General features: G+C 40.7%; 1 protein-coding gene across 4 annotated transcripts in view; it reads right to left on the bottom strand.

The window, feature by feature from the left end:
- Window positions 1–12,819, bottom strand: part of inpp4b (inositol polyphosphate-4-phosphatase type II B) — a 288,579-nt gene that overhangs the window by 169,597 nt on the left and 106,163 nt on the right. For 2 of the 4 annotated variants that reach the window (XM_037764035.1, XM_037764032.1), the window contains exon 3: window positions 1,024–1,340. In XM_037764035.1, the coding sequence (XP_037619963.1) occupies window positions 1,024–1,108 (85 nt within the window). In that variant the 5' untranslated portion in view covers window positions 1,109–1,340. Of the gene's footprint in view, window positions 1–1,023; window positions 1,341–9,825; window positions 10,007–12,819 lie in introns of those variants that run through there. The other 2 variants (XM_037764034.1, XM_037764033.1) reach the window with 2 other exon arrangements.

Genomic DNA, 12,819 nt, shown 5'->3' with positions numbered 1-12,819 from the left:
GAGCAGGCTTTGTGGCATCACTGATATGGCTAATCTCTTTAGCATTCTCCTGTTGTGATGGGCACTGAGACATCTAGTTTGCCTCTGCCAGCGCTCATTAGTGACAACACATTCAGCCTGGATGGAACATGACTGCAGTAAAAAAAAAAAAAAGCACACGCACATGCACACGCAGGCGTACACAACATGCATGCACACATAGGAACACATGTACAAACAGAATATGTAGACATGCCAACAAACTTCACACTCTGCAGAGCCACTAAATCAAACTCCACGTTGCCCATAATTAGGTAAAGCAGGCTCCTCTGGCATAATTGACCACATTCTGAGACAAACAATTTGTGATGTTAATTCAACCACACTGCAAGAACCCAACACTTAATTGGAAACCTGTAGAAAGGCAGCCACTAAGTTTTAAAATCGATTCTCTTGAATAATGTGTGGAGACACGTAACTATTAAGTTCTCAACATGACATTGCTCCAGATAAGCATTAGTACTCCAGTATCAGCTGGCTGGTAAGACAGAGTGTGCTCATTTTGAAAATTCTAACAATTATCATGACTCACCTGGAAACAGGTTATGTTAATGGCATGTATAATTAATGTTCTTTTGTGATAATTGCAACAATGTGACCCTGAGGCATGAGTTATTCAACACAATGACGCTGCACTGAATTCAGTCATTGAGTGATTATTGATCATGGTGCTGTTTCTCTCTCTCTCTCTCTCTCTCTCTCTCTCTCTCTCTCTCTGTCTCACTCTCCCCAACACACACACACACACATACACACACATACACACACTCTCTTTCTGTATGTGTGTTTGAGAGCGAGATAACCACTGCAAACACAAATAGAGGGAAAATATGCGGAAACTAGACATCATTGGGACATAGAAACAGTGGGATACTGTACAGCAGACAAGGTGTTTGAGAGTTTAACTGGATGAGGAAGGACAGAGGAGAGAGCTAGAGGAGACAGATTGAGAGACAGACAGACAACACAGTGCAGTCAGCTCACCGGCAGCGGTCAGTCCTTCAGGGTTGGCACTCAGCTCCTTCATGTCAACCATGCAGTGTCCCAGTTGTTGGGTGCCGTCCTCCATCTGTCCGGCTTGCCCCTCACTTCTCCCTCTTCTACCTCCTCTCCCACCTCCTCCACGAAACACCACAGTCCAGTCCAGTTCCCCGGCTCACGCACAGCCTGCCAAGCGGAAAAGCTGTCACAAAGATAGGGATCCGCTTGCCTCGCTTTCTTGCTGCCTCACAGCACGCTCCCTGGCAGCATTAAAGATGCCTTTTGGAAACTAATACGGAAGAGAGGGACCAGCGAGGGACCTGGAGCAGCGGCGGGAGGGAGGGAGTGAGGGAGGGGGAGAGAGAGAGAGCAGGAGGAGAGAGATGGGAAGGGAGGAGTGATGAGGGAGTGCGACTCAGAATGAAAGAGAAAGCGGGACAGAATTGATGTTATGTGCGATACACGGCTCTATCCATCAATCTTTGGGCTGTCAGTAGGGAACCAAGACCAGACTGCACTGTGCAACACAGCCAGAAAGACACCGCTCTGCCGCTCTCCCCTTTCCTTCTCTCCTCTCACTGCGCAGCCAATGCTGCATCCAGACATGGCAGCAGGGGTCCCTCTGATTTCTGACATCCGTCTCCCTCCCCCTATCCAGCCTCCTCTCACCACTCCACCAACCCTTGCTTTCCTTTTTCTAGCTGCAAAACAATTAACAAGCATCTGACTGCTGAGCTCCATATGGTGAAGCCTTCATCGTGCAGCATGTGATTTTGGAAGTTACATATGGCAGACAGGGAGAGGAGGGGGAAGAGTGGAGACAGAATTCACAGCGCAGTGACAGTTTTTAGTGCAGTGTAATGTAATTGCTGAGTATTACTCAAAAACTTCACCACGGGGTTAAATCAACAGGTTAAACAGAGGATGTGACAGAGATAATAGATGTTTCTTGTGTTATTTAGACAAAATGCGTCTGCGTCACAGTGCACATCTGGGCTGGACATCTGCAAATGTTTAGAAAATGAGGCAACAAAAGATCTTGCTTTAATCAGCAATTATATGTAATGAAGAGGAGAATAATGCAGCTCTAGTCTCTTCCTCTCTTATCCTCTATGTCTTTATTTGTTGCCCTCGCCGCCTCCCCACCCACTCATACTGTGAAGGTTATTGTTAGTTATTTGGCCACCAAGGCCATGATGCTACAGTAAGACTGTATCTAAAATCAATGTTAATTTATACCCTGCTGAATGGAGAGGGTGTTGTGGTCTGAGCTAAAGCTCAATAAAGACACAGAGGGCAGCTGCCTCCATCTCCTAAAGGAGCTAAAAACCTACAACATGTATTATTGCACATGTAGCATCACCCTGAAACGTAAACAAGGAAATATCTGACGATAAACATGTAAACAAAGGTGTCTTTTAATTATTAAAAATAGGGGTTAAATGCAGGTATTTTTATGCTACTTGCATATCTGTAATGGTTATCTTTTGATGAGTTTTCTGTGTATATGAGCTACAAAGAAACTTTGCACGAATCTTGACTGGACGTGACCAAATCAAATCCTCAGCGTAAGCCATGCGAGAATACAAACAATTAATTTCAATGGGAGGGACATAAAATATTTTCTACATTGTAAAAGAAAACAAATAAAAGTTCATACCATCTAAATTTTTTAAGTTCATTGACAACAAAAGGGCTACATTTGTTTGATTCATTTTCTACCTTTTGGGCAGCTACTGGTCTCCAAGTACACATAAAAATTGACACAGGCCTGAAAAAAGCATTAAAAGGCAACTGTAAAGTAGAAAAAGGTTAACGACGTGGTGTAAAGTGAACCATAGGGGTCTTAAAGAGGACCTGTTATGCTTTTGTGCCTTTTCTTTAGTGTGTTATATAGTTTTTTTGTGCATGTAAAAGGTCTGCAAAGTTACAAAGCCCAAAGTCCACGCCACTGAAACGCCTTGATTGAAGTCCCGCCTTTTCTTCCGTAACGTGGTGATGTCACCAAGTAACCCATCTGTATAATACCTGCCTAGCGGCTAGTTTGGCATGAGTACGAAGAGTTTGGTCCGGTTCCAGCTGATGAATCAGAGCAGACTGGGCATTTCGGCGGGCGGTAGCGGGGGTGGCAGACATCGAGGTACTGTAGCACAGCCGGTATTAGAAAAATAAAGTGTTTTTTGAACATTATAGCATGTTCTAGTAGAAAACTAAAATGCAAGTATGCAGCTGAAAATAAATCCGTATACTATATGGATTTACGGAAACAAAACTAAAGTGTGTAGAAACGAGGCGTTAGTATTTCTTTCTTTGTTATACTAGTGGATGAGCGTAAAGACATTTTTTCAGAAACAATATAATCAGTCTTTAAAAAGCAGTGCTGGTCAAGCCCTCAATGTAAGCCACATGGGCCAACGAGGCCACGTTGAGCTCATGTGCTTTCTTGAGGTGGCTGGTCTGGATTGGGGTTGGTGCCAAAAACCTAAATGAAGATAAATTGGTCCCTGCAGGAGCAATAAGACAGAAGATGAATCCACTTTGCACGAGGAGGTTCCTTCTTCACTTCCAACTACTCTCTCCATCCTTATCCCTTCATCCCTCCAGTGCCACATTCTCCTTGTTCTCCACCCCCTTTACTCCCTAAAACCATCAAGATGAATGTTGTCTTCTTCTGTTTTAATGAAAATGTGGTGGCACACATACACGGCAACGCAATAGCGTTCGCACAGACACACACACAACCACAGCAGCGAGGCAAACAGGTCTGTGGAGTGATCCATTAACATTCTAATACGTTTCTTTTAAAGGCGACATGTGTTGTCTTATTAAAGCCTGACTGATAGAGGGGGCTGGAGAAAATCAATAGACAATGCACTACAGATGGAGAATAGTGCAAGTACACTGAGAGGAAAATAAACATGCCCTTTTTAGCTATTCGGCCCCAAAGCCTGCCGAATAGATCCTCACATTTACCCATTCCAATAGCACTTGAGGCCCATTAGAATTTGTGATACACTCCTTCACAGTATTAACTGAAGAGAGCCAATAGCTTGATTCACGGTTGAGTCTGGGGTGCCTCCACCAGGGTTACACTGAGCTGCAGTAAACGCTGCAGCGAGAGACATTCCATGGTGTTAATACACACTGTGGCCGAAAATGAGCACGGCAGAAAATTTGCTCGGGGCACTCTCTGGCCTCACTTAATGTCTTAAATCCCTGCACATTAAATTATACATATATGGATTCACATGTATTTGCAGTTTGTTTTGTTGTATTTTTTCAAAATCTATTGTGCATTAATGTTTTATTTGTGGTTACAGAAAACAGCATGCCGAATGTGGCAACCACAAGAACAATAGCGACATCAAAGTATTCACCTTCTAGACAGCTACCCCTGCTGGGTGCCCTTTCTTTGAATTTAACTTGTTTGTGCCATAAATTTCTGAAACGGCAAAGAAAGAAGCCGCTGCATGACTCGAGTGACAGCACAAGCAGAAACAATGAGCATTTGGTGTGCAAAAAAAGTGTTGACTGAAAGATCAAAGATATTGTTTAGTAAAGATTTTGGTTTTAAGGCAGATACAAATCAATGAATAAAACTAGCAGTGTCAACAGACAGTCTAATAAGAGGCTATGCAGTGCTTTGAGTTGTTTCTACTGGTAAATGCTTGCAAAATAATGAAACAATCATGCTCTTGCAAATCTCTCACACACACATTATAACACACATACATCTAATTGAAATGACAGTCTGTTTGGTAACCACTTTACTCATGGTCAATGGACTGCATTTACTGTACATGGCGCCTTTCTACCTTAACGGAAAAAGCTCTTGGGAGTAAATTGGGGTTCAATGATTTGCTCTTGACACTTCCGACACATGGACACGGGGCGGTCAGTGTCGCTGTCAGTGTGTCAGTGTGCTGACTTGACTATGACTTGCCCCAAACTGCATGTGATTATCATAAAGTGGGCATGTCTGTAAAGGGGAGACTTGTGGGTACCCATAGAACCTATTTTCATTCACATATCTTGAGGTCAGAGGTCAAGGGACCCCTTTGAAAATGGCCATGACAGTCTTTCCTCGCCAAAATTTTGCTTAAGTGTGGAGCGTTATTTAGCCTCCTTCGCAACAAGCTAGTATGACATGATTGGTGCAAATGGATTCCTTTTCTAGTTCCATATGATACCAGTATCTTCACTCTAGTATCTTCACCAAACCTTTATATACAGTATATATATGCATCTATATATATATATTTCTGTGTTCCTGTCCATGCATTATCTGTATTCAGCTGTCGCCTGGTTTAATGGGACCAACAATCAATGTCTGTCAAGGTCCACATGAATCCTCTTCACATTAAAAATGAACTGACAACCCCACACCACTCCCTTTCAGGGAATGTGGAGAGATGAGGCTATTGATTTCTCATCATGTGTTGTCATGTCAGGTTACAACACCCTCTTTTTCTGTACCACTACTGACATCCCAGTTGTTGACTTCCAGTGTCTTGTAAAAAGGATTCACTCGCTTGCTTGCTAGGGGAAGGAACCCTTTTTATATTTAAGGGAGTGGAACTGATTCTGACATCTAAAAATCCAGCGTCATTTACACCAACCCACTGACCGAAAACTAATATGTGAGGAGTCTGCTAAAAATCTCTTTCGGAACAACTGCAATTTTAGGTACTCAAAGTCTGCATTCTTATGTGGACATTAATTGAGGTAAACGATCAAATTTTTTCAAGTGTGTCTTAAGCAATATTCAAAGGCCTAAATGATATGTACAGTACATTAAAAGGGCTACTGGTTCATTGATCATTTCTCCTGTCCATACTGGCCATGTGCAACTCCAGAGTAAGTGATGGGAGACAAATTCAGTCCTTGTTCTGTACTTAAACCCTTACAAAAATTCAGAAACCAGGATGAGGTTTTAGCAGTCTGAGTTAGCCAAATCAAATCAAGTGGATATCTGCCAAAGTTAGTCTTTTGAGTACAAAAATCCCTCTTTGTGTTTCCTGAGACAGTGTTTCCTTGCTGAGCTGCAGCAGAGAACACAAAGAGGGGCTTTTGTACTGAAATAACTTCAACTTTGGAGGATACACACTTGATTTGACTATCACACTGTGCTCCTTGCTGATTATTATCTTCAGCAGAACTTAAGAATGCATTTCTACACAGGACAAGGACAGTTGATGTTGTCGCCCTTCTTTTATATTGTTGCACTATAAAAAAAGATCTATTCACAGCCAATGTCAGTAGGGGAATGAATATAGCAATCAATAGTTCTTTCAATGTTCTGTACATGTGGGCATTTGCGTATTGTTCACACAGATCTAATGTTTTCATCTGCTGCTATTTTTCGTCTCTCCAGTCAAGCAGAAGTTTCAGTGGATGTTTAAGCCACATGCCTCATATACGTAAGGCTGTATTCGCTAATGCCGGGCACACACAACATGAGAATCAAGATGATACTGGGCCCGATTCCCCTCTCCCAACAATTGTCAGTAAAGCCCTGATTTTTTGATGGTTATAAAGATTATCTTTCCAGATATTCCTGTGGTGTGGTGTTAAGAATGTTTTTTACATCCCCAATCGGCTGGAAAGTCCATCCTGGATGGACCAATTTCAAATCCTAAATATTAAACATGTTCAATATTTACGATAGGATATCCCGTTGTGTGGGGGGAACCCCGAGGACAGCCAATGACGCAGCCACGTGGGGAAGAACGATAGCCATTTGGCAACCAAGCGGCCGCTGCTAATGCATGAGCTAATGCAAAACGCGAAGCATAAAGTAGTAGTGACCTCAGAAATGGAGGACCAACTTGTTGATTTGTGGCTACAACACAAGTTGTAGAAGTTTGTGAAAATTGAAGTTGTAAATGTATTTAATACCCTCACAAAAACAATTCAATGTTCGCTATTAAGGTCTATGCTGTTTACCAAACTCTCACACTTTGGATTTACAGATTATCACTCAGTTAGCCTCAGATAATTGCTAATCACCAGTTGAGGTTTGATTACAAATATACTATCCTAAATGAGCCTTTAGAGCAGTGCTGCAAGAAAGGTTGTACGGTGGTACTTTTTCTTTACTTACAATAGTCTCTCTGACAAAGAAGAAAGAGAAGGACTCCAGCTATGCTAGCGGTGGCTCTGACACAGTGGAAACGAAATGGCTTTGGGCACTCAATCTCCCCGGGAGGACCCAGCAATGGTGAAAGTACAGGAAAGATATGGATTAGCTGTTTCTACTATGTTTCTGAATTACTTGGCTGCCAGAGCCAGAGACACACACAATACGGTGCCAACATCCATGTATCAGTCTTACTAAAGCTGTAGAAGTATTTTCATTACCCAAGGCTGATTCTCTGGATATTTCTTTATCATCAGGATTGTTCCTCTATAAGTAACATTATGTCTATCAAGAAAAGGTCAATACTGATCTAACCCCACAACTCTCTGTACAGTCAGGAGTTCTGTGTGCTTGAATTGCCTTTATTCCATCCTCTTTTTGACTTGTAGGACAAAAAACAGCAATCCATAAACACAGAAAGCAGACAAACAAACGTGAGATGTGTTGCCTGGTCCTCTAGTATAACCAGCAAAGTATTTGTAGCCCTAGATCACTTAAGACAACACTATCTGTGATGAGCTGAGATATTCAACTTTAAGAAAATATTCAATATTCACTGTAAATGCAATGGCTGTAGAGCTGAGACACTTACAAGCCAAGCCAGGCCTAGATTGAACGCAAACCGCATGTGAGATGCATAACATGCATAATCATGACTCCTCTTTGTTTCCCACTTCACGTGTCTATCAAAGAGGGTGATAACACCGAGGACAGTCGACGACAACATTGCCCTTTACTCTGCAGGCTTCAGACACAGCATTAGCTTAGAATGAATTTCAAAAGAGTTCAGTGTTTTCTGTTATTAAGTTAAATGCCTTGCTTATTGTTGATGCAACTGAGCCAATTACTTGCTATGTAAGGTCAGGTTGAGAAATACCAGCACTGTCATCTACACATTCACATTTAGCTTAGATTTATGTTTCAAGTCTTATAGCTGGATTTAAGTAGCCATACACAGCCCTAAGAAGAAAATGTGTATTACAGAGTATACAAACCATGACTCAGGGGGATACTATACGCTATGAGCTTTTTTTATGGAACCCACACTGTAAATTAAACTACTACCAAACACCAAGCTTCCAAGCCAAACATGGTAACGATGCTTTTAATCAGAAAAACAAGTCTACAGTCTTGCTAGCAGTCTCATGAGGCTGTAATGCTCTCCATAAAATAAAGTTGTTGATTGGATGAAAAAAACACGACCCAACTTAACTATTTTTTTACATTATTACATGCCACCATGTTATCCAAAAGGATTATCCTGTGTACAGAGGCAGTTTTAGTATCTTAGTATGTCTAAGCTCAACTCTTACTGTATGTAAGACTTGGCTCATCTTTGACATGTATTTTGTCAGCCTCAGTTGTACTTAGTGAGAGCTGTGCTTTCAGATGAATATTACCACCAGCACGTTAACTGGGGGTGTAGGAAAATATCAAAATTATAGAATATCGCGATATTATGTTTCATGATATTGTATCTATTCTCAAAAACACTGATTTGATTTTTAATTAATAGATTACATGCAAAGGTTAACTTAGTCAATACTTTATTTCATTTGCAAAGATATGCACCATCTCACTCTGATAAATGCAAATGCAGATCCCACTGTTCTGATCGTATAAAAAAGTCAACTTTTTTTTACTCAGATTTTATGCATATCGACAATTTGAAATAATTCCTCCTCTGAGGACAATGAATGTCTCCATCAAACTTCACGGCAAATCATCCAATGGAATGACTGATGGACCAACTGACCAAAACTGCTGTTCTTCCAACATGCCAAAAAATATTTTTTCCTCTTCAAAGATGTTATATACGTGGGTGAAAGTACGCTGGTACAGTCCGGTATTCCGTTTCACTAAAATATTCAGTGCCGGTACGCAGTACCGGGAAGAAGGGACAGCAGCTGCCTGCCAAAACCCACATACTAGGCTATGTATCCCTGTCGGTAAAACTGTGTTGTCTATCAAATATACCTAATCACAGCTTGATTTGTTTACACATGTGGCCTTGCTGTTTAACTTTCATTAACATTGCGAGATAGGGCATTTGTGCTGCATCCATGTGGTGTCGGAGTAATCAAAAATACAAGTTCTCGACTGGTAAAATTCACGTGAATGCCCCCTAAAGTCGAATTGTTGAATTGTGTGTTCAGGGATGCATGAAGCTGCTGGTGGAAGGAGAACAATATCAAGCAATGAAGATTGGGGTAGCCTAGTAATACCAGCAAGAACTTCAATCTATTTTTAACCCTGCTTATATGTATTTTTAAAAATTCCAAAACAACCCAAATAATAATATAACTTTACGTAAAATATATACAACTTAAAAAATTAAATGTATAAAGTAAGAAACTTTTCCTATTCACGCTCATAAATCTGCATCTTGAGTTCAGGTGGCCAGGGAAAGGATTCAGGATTAAGAATCAAGAGGATTAAATCTTAAGAGTAATGTTGTCAAATCTCCCACTGGACCCACTGCAGTATAAATGTTATCTTACAAAACATATACACCGTCACCTGGTAATGTGCACAGTATTAAGCCAGCCACAAACCATAAATCTCACAGCTACTCCCTGAAATCTCCTGCCTCCTCTCATTCTACACACCACTGGCTCACGTGTCAACCGTCTTAAAGAGGCTACTCTATATTTAAATAAACACACCTCAGTTTTAGGCTTCTTTCAAACAGCCTCTCGGAGTATTCTTCAATAGCCGTGTAGGGATAAAAAGCCGAGCAGATTAGAGGATCCATCAGCAAAACATTTTGATGCAGACAAATTCCTATATTGATGATAACACACTAAAAAAATCTATAGTCCTGTCATTGTGTGTGAAATGAACAAGCAACATCGCTGCACGTAAGAGCTTTGTGAGAAGGGATCAGCAGAGGGATGAGTTTTATTTGGAAAGGTCAGGCCACCTGCAGGACAGGGAGGGAGGCGAGGATCAGGGGAGGAGGAAGGATTTTGTCGGTAGAAACATGAGTTGATTCCAGCTCAAAGCTGCCATTCTCCTTATGAGGCACAGTAATGCTGCAATGTGAGAGCTTCATACCGGGCCAGCAGGATGTCTTCCAAACATAAACAAATATAAATACACACCAAAAACCACAAGCATTGTGTCAACACAGTCTATTTTTACTGCATTCCCTTACAATGTTTTATAAAAAAAAAGGTGTGTTTAAATGCATGCCACCAATTGGCGTTGGAATCTGCCAACTGTTAGCTGGTGCCAGCCTGGTGCTGAGGGGAGGCCACAGAGACAGCTGAGAGGAGTAGCCCCCTGATCCTGCACTCTGTCAGCTGTGTATGCCTGCTGTCAGAGAATGACAGCAGGCATACACAGCTCCATGTGCTCCTGTTGTTTGTCTGGCCAATTCTACGGGTAGGGCATGTCTCTCACTGCAGCTAGCTCACAGAAGCATTACACAATGCAATCCAGATTAGTTAGCCCACTGACTGATTACAGACTGGCAGCATGCAGGTTTGCCCCAGCTAGTCTACATGAGGATAAAAGTGTTGATTCCTTGTGTTGAACTCCCTCATACTGTTCAAATGGACTGAATTATGAATCCTAATGGTGCTGATGGCAGATGGCTTGCTAATGCTGGGCAGTGTTTTGGATCCTCTTTTTATGGCATGGGTAAAAGTGCACCACAACATGCTCACAAACAAACACAGAAGTATCGCTCTGTGATTCCAAATTGCGATTTTTCAGTACATAATCAATATGCCTGTAGATAAATTATTAAGCAATCACTTATTTGGTCCCAAATTCTTGGTTTTGGCAGATATTTATACAGTCACCTAGGCCATTTTGCTCAACAAGCTGGTGATGAAAAGGAGAGCACAATATTTTATTCAAACACTGTGAGATGCTATAATTAACCTTAAAGGCCTTTTGCGAACGTTGGACACATTTGCGCCGCGCCTTTCATTCAATTTGTGCTCATAATCTGCGTGTAATTAGCATCTGATTTACCAAGCTTGCAGCTAATTACACTATCAGTGAATATGACTGCCTTGTGGGATTTGTCTAAAATTAAGTAGATCAGAAAAATAAATCAAACTGAACACAGTTATGCAGAAATTGGTATACTCATTAAATTAAATAAGACAATTTAAAAACATTTGCTACAGTAAGGCTGTAATCAAAGCTAGGGTTGTTAAGAGATTTTAAAAATTATTCAACCAAAAAAAAAAAGAAACCAGCCCAGTGTTGACAACTCTTTTCTGAGGAAAGTAGCTAGCAGCACTGAAGTTGCTAAATCTCCCCCAAAATTATCATTATGAACATAAACATATAATAATAAATGTAAACAACAAACATAGCTATTGTTAATACTCACAACTGTCAAGCTAGCAGGTTGTGGAAGACTCCGGTGACGCGATGAGAGCATAAGCAGAGAGGCAGGTAGAACATCCAATCATTACATTTGAGCCAAATGAAATGATTGGACGGGTTTATTACAGTCCTGCGACAGCCACAGATACCGGATTTATTTTCTTTTTTTTTTGTCAGAGCATTTGATTTATTGATTGCTGTCGGGATGTAATGAGAATTTCAACTAACTAACAACTATTACCAACCCTAGCTTTAAACTGTAATTGAGATAATAATGTATGAGCGTCTATTACTTGTAATCCAAATTGTTATTTATAAAATGTATGTATGTATGTACAGTATGTATGAAATGTAAAAAGTTTGAGAAACTAATTAAGTGGGTAATTAAACTTCTAAGGAAATGAAAAAGATATGTAATGACAAAAAAAGAAGAGATTGCTTCTAAAAAATCATGTTAATCATTCAGTTCATCACAAAAATACACCTTTCCACTTCTTTGGTTTTACTAGACTGTCAGTTATTGCATCATTGTTTCTTACTGTTCTCTTTTTCAAAGAAACTGTTTTTGAACTGATGTAGAAAGGTAAGGTTGTGTCTTAGATGGTTATTCGTGGATAAAATAAATTTAAAAAATAAAACAAAATGTCAAGGTAAAGTGGTGAGTCATTTTTGATTTAGTGAGCAATTGCTTGCTGGTTAATCAATTGCTTGGTCGTTTTAGGGTTCCACTTTATCAACGGGGGAATTTTGTGTTAGTATGTGTGATGGTTGGCTTAGTATTGCTTTGTGAGAGCTGTTTACATCTTGACCATATAAACGTCATATCCTGGTTTCAGAAACATGAATAAACTAGCTGGAGTACTCAGAGAGAATACTGTGGAGTGTAAACTTAGTCTGAAGAAGAGCTTCGGCTCGAAACGTCACTAACGAAGATGTGCCAATAAATTGCATCCCAAGAGAGCTACAGTGCGCGGACCTTATTCTACGTTTTTCATTGCTGTCTTCTACTGGTCCAGCACCGGCCTACAATGGTTTTGGATGTGCGCCACCACCTTATATTGATTGAAGTTTAAACTTATCCAGATTTCTCTCTGCCATGCTGGTACAGCAGGTGCATCCTCAGCATGAGTGACTTAAAAGTTAGTCAATAAGACAAAAAAATTAAGATAAATGATGTAATGACGACCTACATGCTGAAAAGACAGTGATAATCTGATACTGGTAATGCAGAGGATAAATTGAATTGTCACCAATGGCTTCCATTACTGGTAATCAGATGGAGAGGCGGCACCCAGCAGTGGTGAATGCTGTAG

This window comes from Sebastes umbrosus, chromosome 3, assembly GCF_015220745.1.
Source record: "Sebastes umbrosus isolate fSebUmb1 chromosome 3, fSebUmb1.pri, whole genome shotgun sequence".
In the NCBI taxonomy this organism is placed as follows: domain Eukaryota; kingdom Metazoa; phylum Chordata; class Actinopteri; order Perciformes; family Sebastidae; genus Sebastes; species Sebastes umbrosus.
The sequence above is the reverse complement of the archived record's forward strand: the minus strand, read 5'-3'. Positions and strand labels throughout refer to the sequence as shown.